Below are 21,057 nucleotides of genomic sequence, written 5' to 3' on the forward strand. Positions count from 1 at the left end.
CCTGAACGAGTTTCAGTTTATCCTCTCCAATAGGACTTGAGTATACTATGCAAATACAGCTTAAACTAGTTGGGTATTTACTATCGTTATATCACTTTCACGTTTTGATGTTAAATATTTGTGGCAATTTAAAAGCTAAAAATATTTTAACATTGCTTTATATAACATAAGATTTTAATTATTGTATTTGGGTTTGCGTTTGCGTATGCTTTTGTAATATACAATGTTTGAGCTTGATCATAAACTCGTTACGATTTTACAAGATTACATTTTTGTTGTTTTAGAAGCGTTTATGATTTCTTCGTCGGAAAAAAAAGATTTCTTCATCGGCTAAATTATTCATGGTTCGATACTTCGATTTGTATAAATATGTAGTTTTAATTATTGACGGTATGAAATTACACAGTTGCAAATAAAACCCTATGGTGTAAATTCGAAAAATGCAAATATGGTTATGGAATCCTAAACGTGAGACTATTTAAAATACGGAATATGGAATCACAAATTATAAAGACGGTGCGGCGTTTTTGGTTTATGTATTTACGTTTAGTGGAACTAATACTAAAAAGGCTCAAATCCATAAAATTATAAGCGATTTAGGTTGACAAAGCGATTCTCCGTTACATTTTTTTCCAAATATCTGAGGTTCTCAACAAAAATAATCCTAAAATTATAAACCAAAGTCGATTTATATAATCGCAATTTTGTTAAAATACTTTAAACAATGGACTGTAAACGGCTATAAGATATGAATGATACTATACAAAAAGACATATAATGCGATTACAAGTTAGACGTACCAGATTTGTACACATACTTCTACATTCTCATACCCAAATAGTTTATTACTCTTAATAGAAATACGGTGATGTGGCATAATAAGAACCACTGGAACAGGCCAGAGAGCTCTTAAATCAGCAGATAAAGCGGGGTGGCCGACAAGTAGACAATCCAATATATGTGGACATCATCTCTTCGCTTTCTCAGCCCTCCACGTGTCGTCTTATCCTTATCAAACGCCTAGATTGTTCCCAATATGAAAAAATAAAAGTTTGGCCCACTATTATTAGGGTAAATTTGTTATGCAACCAATCAAACAAAGAATAAAAGTCCAAAACCGTATGCCTAGTTATTTCTTTCAGCAAACCTGTTATTGATGAATCAAACACCTACTTAAAAGTTCTCTAAAAATTAAAATCAATTCTCCTAAAACTTGAACAGTTTGTGAAAAAGGTGACATATATATATATTTAGAAAAAGATAGAAAACAATATACTCCCTTTGTCTTCTTTTAATTGACGTTTTGGAGGATTTCACACTATTTAAAAAAACTTTTGTAATGTCTCTTTTATCCTTCTTTAATTGTTTTAATGTGCATTTTATTTTTGATCATAAATCATAAATTAATCGAAGCAAGGGTACACGAAATCTAAATTCATCAAATTCTGCATAGTATTTTGGAAAACGTCACATATTTTGACACAAAATATAAGTTCCAAAACGTAACATATAACAGAATGGAGAGAATATAAAATATATGCATAAATAAGAAGATACATGAAACTTAGGAATGATTTAATGATTTGGTTAATTTCTAATTCCAATGATCTAATTTTTTTTTTCCTATATGTCCGACTAATTTATCTCTACGACTTAATTTTCTAATATACTTTGTTTGAATTTTTCTTGAAAAAATGTAGATAACATTTCACAAATTTCAACCAATATATAAAAATGCCAATAAATTCATTTTTCCAATGACTTAAGTTTATTGTAATAAAAAATCTACATAGACTGCAAAAGTTGAATTTAACATTAAGAATTGATGAGTTTAATTAGTAATACAAAACTACAAAATAAAAGTATACGGTAGTAAAACTGCCAAACAGTTATATTTATATAGATGATGAAACCGTGATAGTAAAAGATTTTGATACAAACATAGTGGTGAATAGGTTTTGATATCATTATTTTTTCGATTTTGATAAATGTACTCACGGCTGTAGTAAACAATCATTATGGCTTTGATCGGTGACATGAGTTACCTTTGGTTAAGTTTGAGTTTGGTTTTTAATTCAAAAATGTTACCAATCATGTATTAAATTTAATTTTTTGATTTTAGATTTGATTTAAGATGTGTTGTAGTTGAGTTACAACTTTGACTTAGATCCTTTATAATATTGTTAACTCAAATCGAAAATCTACATCAACCAAAATCCCATGTTTTAGAAGTTGAGTTACAAATTTAATTGATTTTTTGTATGCTGTAAATACCCTACCCTAAGTTAGTGTAGTGTATCACGTCACTTTCGGTCACAAAAATTATATATAATTTTTTGCTATTATTGAGCTTTTTTAATTTAAAATTCATGCTATTATTATTTTATATCATTTAACTTATTATTGATATTAGAATAAATAGTATTAGTAGTTATTATAATACCTAGAAAATAATATATACTGAAAATTAATTTTCAAACTTTTTTTAATAGCTTAATGGTTTATTCGTTTTTAATTAAAAAAATTCTATTTTTAGTTTAAAAAAATTCTATTTATATATTTATATATTCAGTTCTTTTATTTAGAATTCATACTGCAACTTATACATCAAAAATGTTACCAATCATAAATTTTGATAAAATTGTAACTTTTATTTTTACTGCAAACTTATCACATAAACTTATAGTTTTTACCACATAATTTTTACTACAAGTTACATCAATCTACAAATCATGTTGTAATTCAGCTGTAATACTACGTGTCACCGGTTGAATCCTATGTTGGGTTCATAATCGCGGTAGTAAAGAACTATCAATCAAAATCTACTCTTAATTCTTCGGTGGTTATATCGTGGAAATAAAACGAATAATATACTGTATAAGGTTTTGAAGTCAGAACGAAAACATTTTATGAAGCAATTTAATTAGCTGTCGGCCTGTTATATCACTATATATGTGAATTGTTAAATCACTATTCAAGAATCAAAACTGAAATATGTGTACATTCGAAAAGGAAACAAACGTTTTAATTTTATTTCACTGTTCAAACCTTAAACATGCAACAACAAATTTAGACGCAATAAGTTATATGTTACTTTTCTCGTGGATGAAGCAACGGATTTCACCTTTTTACATTGCCTCCACTAGATTCCCAATACAAAAGTCTCTGAAAACAATGCAAGTGATTCATCAAAAGCTCTACATGGATTTCAAATTCCAAAAGAAGCTTCTCGCGGAAACACCTATTTATGTTATGTTTCAGTTTCACACGCAAAGTAAATTCGATATTTAATCCCTCTAATAACAAGATTATAACTCATGTTGAATATTGTGTATAGATCAGGAACTATTCTAGTAGGTTTCAAGGAACGTATGAACGTAGTTCTGTGCGACTTATATCGTATGTGGACTATATATGTGTGACTGTGTCTCAGACTCTGTACCAGGATGGCAGCTAGAGATTAAAACAATTCGAATAACATATATAGGAAGTCATTAATCAATCCTTGTAACATTAATATTTCATATGAAATTACTATTAGTGTTTTACACACAAAACACAAAAATATATTTTTCAAATTCTGGAAAATACATTGACTTTTATCTCACATCGTTTGTTTAAGTACACTATGGGCCTGACTGGTTCAAACGCAGCGGTTGCAGTTGCGGTTGCGGGTGGTTGCGGTTTCTAGCGGTTTTAAGAGATTTGTACGACTGGTTCTGCGGTTAAAAATTGGTGCGTTTGCGGGATACTTATGACTGGTTAACTACCAAATACAACAACAGTTAAATAATAAATTAACAATATTTACATTTTATATAATTATAAAAAATATTAAAAATCATAATATTATACTACCTCCGTTCCCGAAAGTAAGATGTTTTAGATTTTTTTTTTGTTCCAAAATGATAGATTTTCTAAAAATTTAAAGTACTTTTAGTAGTTAATGTTCAAAAGTTGTATACTTTTAAGAAACATTAATTGAAAATATTTGAATTTGTTAAATACTATTGGTTGATATTTATTGGAAAATGTATAATAACATAAATAATAAATTTAATTGTAAATATTTATTATATTCTTAATATGCGTAAATACTTTAGAAAATTTTTTCATAAATATGAAAATAATATTTAGAAAGTTATAGTTTTAAATTTTTAATATTATAGAAATATTTTTATTTTAAAATTTTATAATATTAATTAAAATATAATAGATATATTTTAGTATTTTTATAATTCCAATTTAAATTTTTTTTGAATATTTTTATTTTTGTATTTATATGGTTTTTGAAAAAAAAAAGAAAAAAAAATTATCCTCCTGCAGCCGCAAACGCTAGCTGGAACCAGCTTTTGATTTTAAGAAGTTCAGAGCGGTTTGAAGCGATTTATAGCGGTTTATATGATTGTTTCGAAACGCTGTTAACCGCTAGCAACCGCCAAAGCTGTGTTTGCAGGTAGTAGCGGAAAAACCAGTCAGGCCTTTATCTTATAAAATTTGTTAGAAGAAAATTTCTTACAAGTAATATTACATTCTATATAACAAAAAGGTCTAGAAACAATAAAATTTGTACAGATTTAAGCAAAAAAAAAAACAATTTGTATCCAAGAAAACCGTAGCAAACTATTTAACGTACAATATGTTATAGTATAACTTGTACTAATCACATTTCAAGACTCAAGAGTATATATTTCCAAAACGAATTACATTAGCATTTTCTTAGGAAAAAAGGACATTTTCTTAGGAAAAAAAGGGCTGAGATTTGATGTGAAAATAAGAGATATACAAGCACTAATTCATCAATCATTGGACCTTTGATGCGACTATTTTGAATAAATAATAAAACTTACACCGAAATATAACAAAAATGTTTCGATGCGAAAGATATTATTAATATACGTGAAATTTTTTTTTTTATTAATATACGTGCTATTTGATGGGGCCTTTTCATTTTGGATTTGGAGCTAACTTCTGAATACAGCCACGCCAAGGGATTGTGAAAATACAAAATAACATGGGGGGCATAATCGAAATTTGGACAGAAACTGCCTGTTCAGACATATGAAAGATATGTTGTGTCAGAGTTTCAAAAGTCCTTTCCCATGCTTCTTACTACTTCTCTCTTTCTCTCTACTGAAACCTCCCAAATTATAACTCTTACGTGATTGTGAGTTTTCCTTATCCTCCCTTGGAAATGCAAGATATTCATGATTACTCCATGACCGGAGGCGGCGGCAGCGGAGGAAGTACAGGGAGGTTTTACGGTGGAGGTATCGGCGGCGGCGGAGGAGGCGGAGATCGGAGGATGAGAACGCATCAGAACAATATCCTTAACCATCACCAGTCTCTCAAGTGTCCTCGTTGCAACTCTCTTAACACAAAGTTCTGTTACTACAACAACTACAATCTCTCTCAGCCTCGACACTTTTGTAAAAACTGCCGTCGTTACTGGACCAAAGGAGGCGTTCTCCGTAACGTCCCCGTCGGAGGTGGTTGCCGGAAAGCCAAACGGTCGAAGTCTAAGCAGCCTCAGCCGTCGTCTCCTTCCTCCGCCGACAAGCCAACAACTCAAAACGTCGAGGAGAAATCAAGTAGCAGCGAGAGCTCTTCTCTTACCGCCTCTAACTCCACCGCCGTCGCCGTCACCGCTACCGCCGCGAAGGTTGCGTCCCCGAGGGTTATGGACACTGATATGCCTAATCTCAAACAGTACGGAAACGGGATCGAATGGTCGACGTTGCTCGGAGAGGGTTCATCGGACGGTGGAGTTTTCTCGGAGATCGGCGGTTTTACTGCAGCACCATCGATTGAAACGACACCGTTTGGATTCGGGGGTACTTCCGTAAATCAACAGTCTATAGCTGATCATCTGAAGTTTGAAGATAATACTACTGTACAACAGCAGTTTGGGGATCCAACGGCTCAGATTGATCCGAATATGGGATTTGAACCGTTGGATTGGGGAAGTGGAGGAGGAGATCAAACACTCTTTGATCTAACTAGTTCAGTTGATCATGCATACTGGAGTCAAAGTCAATGGGCGTCGTCTGATCAAGATCAGAATGGTCTCTACCTACCTTAATTCTCTCACAGCTTCTTTAACAAAAAAATAATATATATATTATACACATAAGGTAAAGTTTGATGATGTTTGGTTTATATATATTTTATTTTACGTAATGGGTTGAAAACGGGATTTATTATATAATATATATGACTGCTTGTAAAAATTTTTCTCCAAATATAAAATTTACCTCTTGTTTCCTAGTTTTTGGAATATCCCAAGAGCGGAGTTTAGTTTGGCTTTGGTTTACTTATCGTTGTATATTTGATAAGATTTAAATTTTGCTGTGATTTTGTTTCTTTATTGTTGTGTCTAATAATATTATATCTTGATTGGGCATACAAAAAACTTGTCTTCAGCTTCTTTTGATTTTGCATTTTGTTTGTTTGATTTATAGTAAGTCGTTTAAGAGTGTGATCGATCGCCGATCAGGTTCAGAGAGTAGCTACGTTAGCTTTTCATTAAGCCGTGCTAGCACTTGAATAATCAATATGGAAACTCGATTGTCTTACTATATATCTTATCTTCGGAAACTTATAATATTGTCTCGCAACTATATATTCCCCATCATAGCTTACACTATGTAATTGAAAAATGAAGACTACATGATCTACCATTATAGCATTTGTTTATTTTCTATTAGATTACTAATAAAAAATCAACTCGAAAGAGTGAGCTTAGGTTTGTGTTGATGTAAAGAGTACTATTTTTTTTAATGGGATATTTGTTTTTCCTCAATGTAATAGAAGAAAGTTTAGAGGAACTGTACGGAAAACGAGAGAGCCGTGCCGTCGCGTAAAAACTGTGCTTAGCAAATAGACCACGGGCTATATTGCGCATGGGACCTACGTGTTAGTGCCTAGTTTCATGCGCGACATGTATTCCAAGTAGCTAAAGTGGGTCCCACTTAACGTGTCTGAAATGTCAATGGGCTGACGTAGTTGTATCAATGGTCGGCTCGTCGTTTTCGCCAACTCCAACCATCGAATAAGACTTGAAAGATCTAACCGAGAAAGAAAGAGCGAGTACGGATCCTGATCCTCTGTGCATATATTTAGAAACCAGCTATGGGCCGTTGGATGAGTGAGAACTCTCAAGCACTTATACACCGTGCGATCGGAATGGTGACAGCGTGAATCAAGGGTGATGATGATGAGGGGTCCATATTAGGTAGGTGGTAGTCATTGCAAGGAAACACTTGAAGGAGAGTAGGTCCAATAAGGCATGTGCACATATAAGTTATAGAATCTCATCAAATCACACTTGGGTAAGTTTGGTTGGGAGGTTGGGAGAGTTAAGGATTGTCTGTGGGTTGGTGTATGACTCCACCATGTTGCCTAATCATTTCTTTAACAGTTCCATGATTTCTATTCGTAATTTTCCATCCGTCGACTCATTTGACAGAATTAGAGAATCTTCGTACATGATGTTCCCTAATACATTTTCCTCTCAATATGTGAAAGGTCCCTCTAACCCGTTATACGTAAATCTTGCTGACACATATAATAGAAGATTTATATCTATGATGGTTACACAAGATTTGGTTGATACAAACAAAGACTTGACTCTTGGGAGTTCTAGCGGTGTTTTAAGATAAATACAAGCGGCTGCTCTAGTTTAAGCTTAGCTTGTTGTCTTTGTGAAATTATGCAAGTGTAAACCAACAGTGTTTTGTTTTACATTTAAACTTCGACGTCGTGAGATTCTTTTTCCTTTTTTGACATTTTTATTTATTAATTTAAACAATAGTTTACATACTCAACATGTAGGAACGTCAAAATACAGTTTAAAATGACATGAAATACGCAGTAACATAATAACCTTTTTTTTTTGAGAAAGGGCTCAAGTAACATAGAGCTTAATAACTTGACTAATATTATATTACAAGGGACCTTAGCTGTATTTTTAATTATGCGAAACTGTAGATGTGTTACGCCCTTTTCTCAGTTTTTAATACTGTACATCTCCGTCTTAATTCTCACAGAAACTCATTTATAACTTACGGATAATTTGGAGCTTTTAAGATATTATTACGATGTAACGTATATTAAAAGCTAACTAATTTTCAAACCCTAACGACCTTTTGACCCAATAACGCGCGGACCCGACTCGGATCCGGATATACCCAATTCTCTTTCATTTGAATCTCTTTCATGTGCGTCTCTTCTTCTTCTTCCCTCTTTGCTCGATACGCACTTAATCTTTACAAGGAGAGCTTCTCTAATCAGAGAGCCTCAACAATGGCGGCGTACAGAGCGGACGACGACTACGATTACCTATTCAAGGTGGTGCTGATCGGAGACTCCGGCGTCGGAAAATCCAACCTCCTTTCTCGATTCACACGAAATGAGTTAAGCCTCGAATCTAAATCCACCATCGGCGTCGACGATAAGATCGTCAAAGCTCAGATCTGGGACACCGCCGGCCAAGAGAGGTACCAATCAATGTACCATACATTCTCTCTTCAGGCTGCTTAAAATTTGAATCCATCGATTTGATTTTTGAAGATATTGAGCGATCACGAGTGCATATTACCGAGGAGCCGTAGGAGCATTGCTTGTCCACGACGTCACGAGGCACGTGACGGTGGAGAACGTGGAGAGATGGTTAAAGGAGCTTCGAGATCACACGGATTCAAATATCGTCATCATGTTCGTTGGCAATAAAGCTGATCTCCGTCACCTACGAGCTGTTTTGACGGAAGACGCAAAGGCTTTTGCCGAGAGAGAGAGCACTTTCTTCATGGAGACGTCGGCTCTTGAAGCTACCAACGTCGACAACGCTTTCACTCGAGTGCTTACTCAGATTTACCGTGTGTCTAGCCGTAAGGCGCTTGACCGTGGAGATGATTCCGCTGCTCTTCCGAAAGGACGGACCATCAATGTTGGGTCTAAAGAGGACGTCTCTGCGGTTAAAAAAGTTGGTTGCTGCTCGAAACTGAACTGTTGATTTGTGATGTGTAAAGAAAGATCTTGTTCATTTATTTGTATAATCATTACCCTCAGACACTGAGACACATACTCAAAATCAAAGTGTTGTTTATTAATGCGATCTTGAGACCAAACACAGAGCATGAGAAGCACCGATGGAAACTGAGATAACCTTGTGCGGACCAAGCTCATCTTCTTCGGTTAAGAAGTTGACTTGGACCGGAGAAGTTTGGATCTCAGGAAGTCCTGGAACTCCTAATTGGAAATCTTTAGCGTTTCCCCACATCCAGAGTTCACCTCCATCTGCCGACAAAAACCAATCCCTTGTTTTTTTTTAGATATTATTATATACCATTTCCAAGTGAAGATAACAATGGCATTACTTTTTTTACCTGTTATCGCTGCAGAAGAGGAGCCTCCACAAGCTATGAAGACGATCTTTTTGTCTGCTAATGCTTCGATTTCTGTAGGTACTTGCTGGTTCCGTAGCGAAGCATTACCTAACTGGCCGTGGCCACCGTGTCCCCACGAGAGTACTTTACCTTCTTCTGTTATCACACCAAAGTTTCAAGTCAAAATAGTAATAAAAAAAACAGACCAAAGAAGAGCTGTTCAGTTTGAAGACGAATTGTATACCGGTTAAGGCAAGAGAGTGATATCCACCACAAGCAATCTGAGTTATGCGAACGCCTTCTAAACTGGGTACTGGCATTGGTTCCCAACCTCCCAAGTTGTCACCGCGTCCGAGCTCATAATTTGAGTTTGCTGAGACATAGAGTTCCAATGAATAATCTTTATCACACTAACAGTTGTGGAAGCGAGGCTAGAATGGTTTTTACCTCCCCAGTTCCATAGCTGTCCCTCTTGTGTTAGCGCCATTGTGAAGAAACCACCACAAGAGACAGAAGCTACGGGAACTGTTAAAGCTTTGACCTTTGAGGGAACACTAAGCCCACCACCTTCATTTGGTCCTCTGCCTGGCCCGAGTCCTAGCCTTCCGTCTCCTTCCTCCCTACCCCACATATATAGCTCCCCTAAGACCATGAACAAAGCTCGGTCAATCAAGAGTTAAACAGATATACACTCCATCTAGATTTGAAGGAAAACTTGTAGTGACATAGAGGGGATCTATTACTATTATAGTTACTGCTATCACAACATCAACTAACTTCTTGAAATTGCACTTACAGAGATGTAGCAAGAAGAGAAAGCATGTAAAAAAACCTGACTCGGTAATAGCAGCGGTATGAGTTCCGCTGGTTGCAATGGCAGAGATTTTGCAATCCCAAGAGCCTTCAACACGCCGAGGGACAAGTTCTCTGGTGTAAACAGAATGTCCAAGCGCACCAAAACCGCCATAACCCCTGACAACTTCATTTTTAATATATGTAACCATCACATTATGCAGAAACACACACACACAAAAAAAACAAACAGAAGAGCTAATCTAGTTGGCATTGTCTCAATTCCAAACTCAAAATCGAGATTAAAAGCTTCGAACTTTAATCTAGCTTACCAAGTAAAAGCGTCTCCTTTATGCGTTAAAGCCACGGAATGTAAGCCACCGAGAGCGACACAGCGAATCGAACGCTCCTCGAAAAGCGGGTTTAGCTTGGGAACAAACACCGAGTTCTCCTGTCCGAACCCTAGCCTCCCTCCGTCTCCTTTCCCCCAAATCCACAGATCTCCATCGACTGTTAAACCCGAGTGGAACAGCCCGGAAGAGACTCCAACCCGAAAACCCGACCCGTTAACGGTGTCGATTCTTCCCGGCGTTTGAGCAAGAGAGAAGGATTGATCGGAGCGAAGGAGAAGGTTAGCGACCGGAGACGGATACATTCGAATCTCCTCGATCCCGCCGCCGAGTTGACCCGACGCGCCTCGTCCCCACGAGAGGAGCTGGAGGGTTGTGGGATCCGAATCGATCTCTGGGCTTGTGTAGAGTGTTGGTACCTTGGTGGATCCGCCGCTTCTTTGAGTGTTCCGTGTCGAGGAGAAGCGGCGCGTGAAGCTACGTAGGCGGTGGCTTAACGCTGCCATTTCTATCGTCGCGAGGTTTCTGGGAAATCGACCTGATTTCCGTTAGTCAGTCGTCGTTAACCGATTAACAGAAAATCGGCTAATTCATACATAAACACGTTACCTCCCAAAAAACATACAGATACAAAATTTAATTTTCAGAATTTTCAAAATTTGATCTTATCATGTATCGACCTAATTTCCATTAGTCAAACGTTGAGTTGTCATTAACCAATAACAGAAAATCGGCTAATTCATACATCAACATGGACCAATCGTTCGGATCAATACATAAACACTTCACCTGTGCAAAAACATACATCAACTAATACAAAATTTAAATTCAATACATGAACTTTCGAAATATGGTTTTAACATACACTAAAGTTTGACATACGCGTTCGTATGGATATTTGTTGTTAATTTTTTATAAATTATTCAATGACATTTTTAAATATATAATTTTTTCTTCATTGTTTCTTCATTTTTAAACCGAATCCACCCGGATCTGGAAAGATCATATTCAAATCCCAACCAAAAATTTATAATACACGAACAAAGCATAATTTCAAAACCCAAAAAAAAACTTGATATCCAAAATAATCAATCCATACCCAACCGTATACCTGATATCCATATATAATTGATTATGTTAAGAAATAAAAAGTTTTTTTGTTAACTGGTTTGAATTCTTGTCGCGGATGGAGAAAATTCATTCAAACATATGGAATTATTATGATTAACACGTAAAATAAACGTTGTCGAATTATAAATGACAAATATAATTAATGAAGTAATTAAGAAGTATGAAACAAAAAATGTAAAAGATATAATAAAACACTTAAATATAGGTAAGTTATGTTTTATATTTCTATAAGACATGCTTTCAAATTATTTGAAAAAAATGCAATTAATAAAGTAGTTAAGTTTAGTGAAAATAAGGAAAGAAAAGATATAATAAATCTGTTAAAAATAATGTTAGTTTTATTTTGTACTTAAATTTAATAAAATAGATTTACCTAATTTCCACTAGTCAAATAATATCGAAAATAAATTGTTTTGTCACATGTTGATTAAATAAAGTTTTTATTGTATTATGTAATAATTAAACCGTAATAGGTAGGAATTGACAGAGATAAACGAGAATATTTAGCTTATCGAAGACATTCTCTTTTCTCTGTGTTCAGTTTTGTCTTCTTTTGTTTTTTTGGTGTTAGTGTTTTTTTGTCGAAAAAGTTGAAGAAAAAAATTAAAGAGAAAAGATAACTAATGAATTACACAAGAAATAAATTGTTTGACCTACATGATTTATTTTTTTCATTCAATTACCACGTAATACAGTTTAATTACCACATAATATAATAAAAACCTTACTTAATCAACACGTGACAGACAATTTATCTTCGATATTGTTTGACTAGTGGAAATTAGGTAAATGTCAAGCTTTAGTGTAAGTTAAAACCGGATTTCAAAAGTTCATGTATTGAATTTAAATTTTGTATTAGTTGATGTATGTTTTTGCACAGGTGAAGTGTTTATGTATTGATATGTACCATTGGCCCATGTTGATGTATGAATTAGCCGATTTTCTATTACCGGTTAACGACAACTCAACGTTTGACTAAAGGAAATTAGGTCAATGTATGATAAAACCAAATTTTGAAAATTCATGTATGAAAATTAAATTTTGTACTAGTTGATGTATGTTTTCGCACATGTAACATGTTTATGTATTGATCGGGACCGTTGGACCTTGTTGATGTAGGAACTGACCGATTTCCCGGAGGTTTCTTCACTACCGAACCACCGGTGGTTATTGGTGGGGATTTAGACATTTGAACAATATCACAAAGAGTTTAGTAAAACGACAGCGTTTAACTTCGTTAGGACACAATATTTGTTGTTTCTTTCAAATAAGACCCTATATTATTAAGTTTTGCCGTTGATTTTAAGACTTTTTGCAAAGGGAAAAGGGAAGATTTTAAGTGTTGATAGATAAGAAATATAGAAATTCATTAGGATAACTCTTTTTAATTTATTTTCGTAAAATAGTTCTATAAAAAACGACCAAAAAAGTTTTATTAAAAGATAAAAATACATTTATATCATAGGGTTAAGTAATCTAGACTTATGATTTAGAGTTAGGGTGAGATTTTGAAGATAGAGTTTTAAATTAAAAAAAAAGTCTATTTTGTCATTTTTTCTGTTATTTTGTTACAAAAACTTAAAAAGAGATACTCGAGAGAATTGCGCTAAGAAATATTACGATGAGATTATGTTAAGCTGCGGCCTGCCTCGATGATATACAACAAAATAGCATTCCATGAGAAGAGAGATTGTCTTCCTTCTAGTCCTTGTAATTTGTTATTTTTAGGCATGATTGATACATGATGGCATAAGATGGAGAGTGGACAGTGGACAGTGGACTTGCTTGAGGTTGTAAGAGTTCATGGCTAAATCTAACATTGTAGATTATCTGTCCTTTTTGTTGTTCAAAAAAAAAAGATCATCTGTCCTTTCAAAGGGTTTATATATTACTCAGAAACAGACTAGTACAAAAGAATCTCATAAAAACTTTTGGAATGTTTCTCCCTTTTTAGAATCTACAACACTGAAACCCTAAAGCAATTGGCTTTTGTTTCTTCGGAGACAAGTCATCTGTTTTAGGCATCTGGACAGGGCTCCCCATCCACTCAACTCCCAGTCTGCATAAATTTTTCAGTTCAGAGACCTTAATGTCCAAAACAAGACAAACAAAAACAAAGTTGTAACCCTTTTGTTGCTATTTAAACTCACACGGGAAATGCAAACGATCCCCTTCTTTCGTCTGAGTGACTAGACCCGCTGGATTTATCAGAGGCATCAACTTCTTCTTCCTCATTCTTCTGCAACAACAGCTAAAAGTTATAAATAAAAATAGAAATTTCACAAGTTTGAAACTGAAACATCATATAAATGATCATCACCTGATCATGAACATCACATGAAACATCTTTAATTTCTTGGCAAATAGTCTTAGCTTCCTGATCTTGTTCTTTCTCTTTAATCTCCGGCGAGTTAACCTTCTCTGTTTTTACTTCCCCTTGGTCTCCATATATAAGCTGTTCTTAAGGAATAACAACAACACAGAGATAGAGTCAAAGTAATTTTTTTATAAAATGTTTCAAAGGATTTGGATAATCCCTACAACGAACCTTACGATTCACTGTCCTTGGTGACTTTTCCGAGGACAATTCCACCTCCTTCCTCTCTTCTTTCCCCTCTTTGACAACGTCAAACCCACCGTCATCACGGTCGAAGCAGAAGACAATGAAGCCAGGTTCGTCTGAGGCCGGTGCCTGCTGCTGCCAACTCAACCTCCGGTTCTGAGACTCCGACGTAGGAGAAACGCTGCTGCTTCTTAGATTATGATGACGTGTCCCTGGTGGGCTTAGACTGAGTTTACTCTCTGATCTCTTCTTTTTACTCTTCATCTTCCTCTTTGTTCTCTTGAACATTACATTGTTGTTGTTCATTGTGTTTCCGGTATTATTGACTCCATCTTCATCTATGTCTGATATTGTCTATAATCAGTAAATAAGTTAACTAAAATAAAATAAAATTAAGAATTATAGAACAGAGAGGAAGACCTATAGGAATCTTGGAAGCCAAGAAACAGGTAGCCCAATCTTTGACTCTCCAAGTGACAAGTTTTTGTATTGTCCATTGCGAAGCCATTAGCTGTTTTTTTTTCTTTAAGAATAACTTTTCTTGGATCTTTTTCCAGAGGATACAGTTTTATTTCTTTTTGTGTGTTTTGGCTTTTTCAAGACAAAATTCAGAAGGGAAGAGAAGGAGTAAAGAGGGATTTATTATGAGGAAGAGGAGTGATTTGAAATTTGAAAAAAAACATTGGGAGAGAAAACATAGATTGCCATGAATTAGGGGAGGGGGTTACATATGTAACACATGAATGCATTTAATATTATTGGAAGAAAAGGAATAACATGTTTTGCGAAATGGTAATAATTGGACAGTAAATGCTATCATATTTAATAAACACTACTGAAAGAAATTCAATTTTCTCATTTTAAATCTGTAAAAAACAATTATTCAATTCTGTGACAAAAAAACGGCATAAACAATACACTCTTCGGGTCCGACTGGTGACCATCCGGGAAACAAGAGGAACGAATAAAAAAGGAATGTACGGGAATAAAATACTAGGAATGAAAAGGAATGGTTATTCCTTATCAAATTTGACAAGGAATAATTTTGTTCTTTAATTCTCTAAAAAAAAGGGAATGAAAGGGAATGAGAGGAAATTATTATTCCTTGTGAATGGTAATTTTTTTTAGGAACGTTAGGGAATGCATGATTCCTCGTCGTTCCCTGGTCACCATTCATACCCTTCGTTTAAGTTTAATTGTTGTTTAGAGTAAAATTTTCATTTCAAATAAGTTTCGTTTCGAATTTCGATGCAAAAATTTAGATAATATGTTTCTGTTTATTTTTTTATTTGTTGAAATATGGTTAACTGTATCGGTATTAATGTTTTTATTTTGGAAATTTGAAAATTAAGTATTTTCTTAATTTGTGTGCATAAACCTAAAACGACAATTAAAATAAAACAGATGGAATAGAACGCTGACCTGAGACATGGATGCCATCTAGTATGTCGGCAAATGAGTTTTTTATTCAAGTTTTCATTAACGCATTTCTTTTACATTTGAAAATCATAATTTAGGTCTTAATTGGTAAAACATTAGCATAATCATTATGCGATTTATTATCCAATCAACAATTTTTAGAAATCCATTTAGAAAAACATTGACAAGATGTTAATGTTCTACAAATGCTATTTGCTCAATTAACTCAAATGAAGTTTTTGGTAAAGCATTCACATATAAAATATATAAAATAATTATATATAATTAACTTATTTTATTAAATAATAAAAATAAAGATTATATCCAAAAATTAAATTTATATTTTAAAAATTAAATTTGCAAATAACATACATTTATCTTTTAAAAGATAATAATATATCATATTTAAAAATATTTTTATTTATATAATGTGATATATGATTCACTATTTTTAATAACAAAAACATATAATATAAATATATTTATAAATATAAATATATCTATATTATTTAGAAATAAATAAATTATATACCATATATTAATTCTATGATAATTTTTAATATGAATAATTTACTGATGATAATTTTTAATATGAATAATTTACTGATCTACCAAACATTTTATTAAATATATAAATGAAAAAATATGACTTTTGTTGTATACTACTAGTGTTTTATTATCTAAGTTCCGCCAACTAAGATCTTATGCAGTATTCTTGAATTTCAAGGAAAATTAATGAACCCATTTTTAGAAGAATACTGCATAAGGTCTTAATGAGCTCATTAATGACCTACTGCATTAAGAAGTCCATTAAAAGCATAAAAGTCCATTGTGTTTGTTGTATGTTCAGATTGGCAGTCTTGATCAAAGTGAAGGGACATGAGCATAATCAGAGTTGAACAAGATAGACTTTGTGATGGGTCAGCAGCACTATAATATGTTTCAAAAAAATATATGTTTTACATTTTTAGTGCATAAATTAATTGGAAATTATAAAATTCAAAAAATATAATGGTGTTTATAAAGGTTTTATTGATTAAAAGTTGTGGGAAATAGTTGATAACGAAAAATAATGTATTGGTAACTAAAATCTGATATGTTTTCTTAATAAATGTTAAAAATCTAAAACATTTATTTTTTTGAAAAATGGAGTACAATCTTTGAAAGCCCTAACGAATAGAATTCTTGGAAAGATGCAAATGATACAAACTTTATTTCCCAATTCAAAAAAATCTTTTAAAACTTTATCATATTTTGACCCAAAAAAAAAAAAAAAACTTTATCATATATAATATTTTGTTGGGATTGGACCACACACGCAATAATATGAGGTTCAGAAGGTTCAGAGCGGGTCCACAATAAAGCACATGATTCACCACCAACTCTGATTTTGGCAATCTTGTGTTTTTTTTTTTTTTTCCATCTGATAATATTATTATAAAAAGACAAAGGTCCAACTACAAACAGAAAAACTAAACTTAAAAGCCCAACACTGGCCCAAGCTTTGAACGGACCCAAAAAACCCAAACCAAAAAACATGACGCGACACACTTGTCACGCCGAAGAAAGAGACGTGTCGAAAACCACAACAGCGAGGCACGACATGCGTCAGAAGGAGAATCACACCGGAAACTAGACAGCGTTTCACCGGACCTCGCCGGAAACTGAAGGCGCTTCACCGGACCTCGCCGGGAGCAAGCGCTTACCCATACTCACCACTTCATCACCTTTACTTGTTATCACCTTGTGTTTTTATTTTCCTCTGGAAGATTATAACATTAACATCAAAATTATACATCATGTGGTAATCTTGTGTATGAAAAATATTTGTACGAAATCAATTTGGTATTTTAAGTTCACCTAAAAACCTAGCAAATTGTAAAGTATAAGTCAAACCCCATTTTTAATGTTCAAGACATTTCAACAAAAGAAATAAAATTCAACTACGTAGCTTATAAATTAACTTTTAGAAACAAACAATGTTAATCGGTACATTAGAATTAAATTTTCATTGTATTGTATTATTTTTTAATAAAAAATAAAAATTAAACTAATATTTTAATGAATTCTTCTAATATAAAATAATTTTTTAATTATTGAAAATAAGGAAAGGTTAATTTTTATTTAAAACTATAATTTTATTTGTACATATAAATACTATTAAAACAGAAGCATGTTTTATCTACATACTATACTAGTATAGGTTAGACTATTACATTAATTAATTTTTTATTATTTCTCTTCCAAATAACTTAATTATTATTAAATATATATCATATTTAATACATTATTATAATATTTTAAAAATAAAATCTCTAAAAGATTCTTAATTATATTTTTGTAAGATTACCGCTAATAATATCTTTTAATAATTTATATTTATATGTAAATATATATTTATTTTTTATATTTACTTTTAAATAATAAAATCCGTATAAATATTAAATATTATTATAAATAAATATTAATTCATTTTTGATTATAGAATAAGAAATAAAAACTCTATAATATTAATATATACATAATTCATATTCAAAATTAAATTGGTAGACCAATTAATAAATATAAAGTTATGTAATCTATTTATTAAATATTTTATAAATTTAAAAATTCAAAATAATTACACATACATAATAACATATATTCATGAATTTTAAAAAATACTTCAACTTATTAAAATAAAATATTAAAGTACTATATTTAAACTAATAAATATTAAATATTAAAATATGCATATTCAAATTAGAAAATTAAAATATAATTAAATATATTTGAATAGACAGAGCATTAGAATATATATATATATATATATATATATATATTTGATAAAATGAATATTAATAGTTAGCTACTATTAATATTTAATGATATAATGAAACATGTTAATATTAATATTTTTATGAGTTAATTTAACGGGTTATTCCAACAAACATGTAAACTATTTATCAATATAAAATTAACTGAACAAATTATATAAAAAAACACTTTAAATTAGGTTTGTAAGTTCATGTAACAGTTGGGTTACGGGTCGGGTATTTTGAATTTTGGTTCTAATTTATATCACATCCTAGGTCTTATTATGGTAAATTCGTAAGTATAAATTGAGTTCAAATATAACACATCAATTTTTGTTCTAAATTTTGTTAAATCCTAAAACCCATAAAGTAACCATATATCATTCAGATTCGGGTTATATTGATTCGTTTTGGATATATCCAAAGTTAAATAATTATTTTTATATATCATTTCAAAATAAATATAAAATTGAATCTTTGAAGTACATATTTATGTTTCAAATATTTATATTTGTGATTAATTTGGAAATTCGAATCAGTTATTTTGATTTTTCGGGTTAGTCAGATATTTTTTGGTTTTTCGGTTTTTGGGGTTCCGTTCGGGTTCGGTTAATAGCACTTCGAGATCAGATATGTTTTGTACATTTCGGACCGGGTACAGTTCAAACTCGGGTTATTGATTTTATGTCCATGTCTACTTCAAATAAAGTAAAAATGCGATTTTATAAAGTTTTAACCGAAAAATTATCATGCGTTTTGAATACACGGTTCAAAATCTAGTTTACATTAAAAATAAACACTTCACCAAATTATATTTAGATACATGCATTTTGTATTACATAATGTCGTTAGCTTATCCAAAAAAATAACATTATTATTATTATTTTCTTTTTTAAAAAATATTGCTTCGTTAAGATTGGAAGAGTTTTGATTTTTCTATTCACTTCGTTGAATAATGTTGGATTCTAACCCCACATCTAGTTTTATTAGTTTGTTTTCAGATGAAACTGAAATATACGGGGTTTAATTGCAAATTTCCCTGTTTGTTAAGTGTGCTTTTGGCATATTCGAATGTTATAAACGTTTTGCCCAACGGTTTTTTTTATTCTCTTTTTTTTTTTGGCATTTGGCATTTCATGCCACGTTTGCCAGCTGCCGAATATCATGATCTGCCTCCACTTCGATTTCGATATTTGTTTGATAAATTTCCTTTTTAATAGCTTTCGATTCCTTAAAGGTCCAACTTTCATGAAACTAGTACCACAAAGTCTTTTTTTTTTTACAACTCAACATTAGTACCACAAAGTCTACAATTCATTTTTGGAAATATGTAAAGAAAGCATTGATTACTTAGCATTTTTAGTTATTCATTGTTTATAAGATTGACTGTTGTTTTGTAAAAGTGCATATACAATAAGATATATAGCACATGAAACGAGATGCATCGGCATTTTTGACGAATGACTATTAACATTATAAATGGCCGATTTGGAGTTTTATACAAATTAATAAGCTACTTAGGTAAAAAAAGAAGAAAAAATCTACTTAGATTTAAAATTTGATTTTTTTTCTGTTTTCAGTAGATTTTATAAAATTTTGTGAACAAAAAACTTGATTGAAAATAAAAAGATTTTTGTAAAATTTCTTTGGCTTCTAATTTAAAACCGTTTGCTTGAAACTCCTAAATTTTATTTTCATACATTTTTTTAGAGATTAAGGTCTGTGAACCATTAACTTTTACATAATTTCAATATCCTCTTTCAAGATAATGACCATTCTAACCATTGATTTCGCATACCATCAAAATTGGATCCGGGTTCGAGAGCACAACCCATTTTTTTGGCCAAATTATAAGAGTGTATGTATCAATTATTGAACTTTTATTGTGAAACTAGAGAATATAATCTATGTTACTGTATTATTCATAAACACAAGGAATCATTTATATATAGGAAATTACACCGTCATAGAATAATGGAAAGACTAAAAAAAGAAATACAAATATGGAAAGAGTACAAATCATAATCTAATAAGGAAAATGCAAGATGCTGATTCTCTCTCTCTCTCTCTCTTTCTCTCTCTCTCCTCACGGTCGACTCTCTCTCTCTCTAGCATTGGGCCGGTTATGAACCGGGCCGGTTATGGACATCCACAATATGATTTATAACACTCCCCCTTGGATGCCATAACCATACAGAAATTGTATACGCTTTAGATGTTGCCTCATTAAAACCTTACCAGGAAAACCCAGTGGGACAAAACCATGGTGAAGGAAAAAGAGTACAACTCGTATTACTCCCCCTGTTCTGAACAACTCGCGGCTGGCCTCATGAACAGCCAAAATCTCCGAATGGTTTGAAGATGTGGTTGTGATCGTCTGCTTCATGAAACGCCATGATATGGCCGTTCCACCATGTGTGAAAACATAGCCTGTCTGTGATCGAGCATTGTGTGGATCCGAAAGATAACATGCATCAGCAAAATCAACTAAACCTTCTTTGTTTTGGTTAGTATAAAATAAACCCAAGTCTTTCGTTCCTTGCAGGTAACGAAGAACATGTTTAATCCCGTTCCAGTGTCTTTGGGTTGGACAAGAGCTTAATCTAGACAATAGATTCACG

At 32.5% G+C, this 21,057-nt stretch overlaps 4 protein-coding genes across 4 annotated transcripts; 2 read left to right on the forward strand and 2 right to left on the reverse strand.

Moving 5' to 3' along the window:
- The first annotated feature begins 4,973 nt into the window (after positions 1–4,973).
- Positions 4,974–6,365, forward strand: LOC106307114 (dof zinc finger protein DOF5.4). Its single transcript, XM_013743987.1, has one exon. The coding sequence runs from the start codon at positions 5,195–5,197 to the stop codon at positions 6,080–6,082; it is 888 nt and encodes a 295-aa protein (XP_013599441.1). The 5' UTR covers positions 4,974–5,194; the 3' UTR covers positions 6,083–6,365.
- A 1,611-nt stretch (positions 6,366–7,976) lies between these two features.
- On the forward strand, positions 7,977–9,027 carry LOC106301811 (ras-related protein RABA1f). Its single transcript, XM_013738291.1, is given in 2 exon segments — positions 7,977–8,498; positions 8,572–9,027. Coding segments are annotated over 2 exon segments (723 nt in total). The 5' UTR covers positions 7,977–8,217; the 3' UTR covers positions 9,014–9,027.
- Positions 9,028–11,141, reverse strand: LOC106301810 (ultraviolet-B receptor UVR8). The gene is made up of 6 exons (XM_013738290.1): positions 10,511–11,141; positions 10,219–10,358; positions 9,834–10,028; positions 9,631–9,759; positions 9,387–9,542; positions 9,028–9,297 (listed from the first exon to the last, which is right to left on the reverse strand). The coding sequence occupies exons 1-6, from the start codon at positions 11,032–11,034 to the stop codon at positions 9,107–9,109; spliced, it is 1,335 nt and encodes a 444-aa protein (XP_013593744.1). The 5' UTR covers positions 11,035–11,141; the 3' UTR covers positions 9,028–9,106.
- Positions 11,142–13,606: 2,465 nt separating this feature from the next.
- LOC106305105 (protein BREAKING OF ASYMMETRY IN THE STOMATAL LINEAGE) lies at positions 13,607–14,807 on the reverse strand. The gene is made up of 5 exons (XM_013741480.1): positions 14,643–14,807; positions 14,208–14,566; positions 13,980–14,114; positions 13,810–13,898; positions 13,607–13,718 (listed from the first exon to the last, which is right to left on the reverse strand). Exons 1-5 carry the CDS (start codon positions 14,728–14,730, stop codon positions 13,610–13,612), a joined length of 780 nt encoding a protein of 259 aa, XP_013596934.1. The 5' UTR covers positions 14,731–14,807; the 3' UTR covers positions 13,607–13,609.
- Between the last annotated feature and the right edge of the window lie 6,250 nt (positions 14,808–21,057).

This window comes from Brassica oleracea, chromosome C7 (genome assembly GCF_000695525.1).
Source record: "Brassica oleracea var. oleracea cultivar TO1000 chromosome C7, BOL, whole genome shotgun sequence".
NCBI classification, from domain to species: domain Eukaryota; kingdom Viridiplantae; phylum Streptophyta; class Magnoliopsida; order Brassicales; family Brassicaceae; genus Brassica; species Brassica oleracea.

Excerpts from the sequence above, each read along its gene's own strand:
- LOC106307114 (XM_013743987.1), top strand. The coding sequence starts at position 5,195 with ATGCAAGATATTCATGATTACTCCATGACCGGAGGCGGCGGCAGCGGA.
- LOC106301810 (XM_013738290.1), bottom strand. The coding sequence starts at position 11,034 with ATGGCAGCGTTAAGCCACCGCCTACGTAGCTTCACGCGCCGCTTCTCC. Across the intron at positions 10,359-10,510 it reads AAAGGAGACGCTTTTACTTG|GGGTTATGGCGGTTTTGGTG; the intron begins GTAAGCTAGATT and ends TGAAGTTGTCAG. Across the intron at positions 10,029-10,218 it reads CGCTGCTATTACCGAGTCAG|GGGAGCTATATATGTGGGGT; the intron begins GTTTTTTTACAT and ends TCATGGTCTTAG.
- LOC106305105 (XM_013741480.1), bottom strand. The coding sequence starts at position 14,730 with ATGGCTTCGCAATGGACAATACAAAAACTTGTCACTTGGAGAGTCAAA. Across the intron at positions 13,899-13,979 it reads CATGTGATGTTCATGATCAG|AAGAATGAGGAAGAAGAAGT; the intron begins GTGATGATCATT and ends CTGTTGTTGCAG. Across the intron at positions 13,719-13,809 it reads GGATCGTTTGCATTTCCCGT|ACTGGGAGTTGAGTGGATGG; the intron begins GTGAGTTTAAAT and ends AAATTTATGCAG.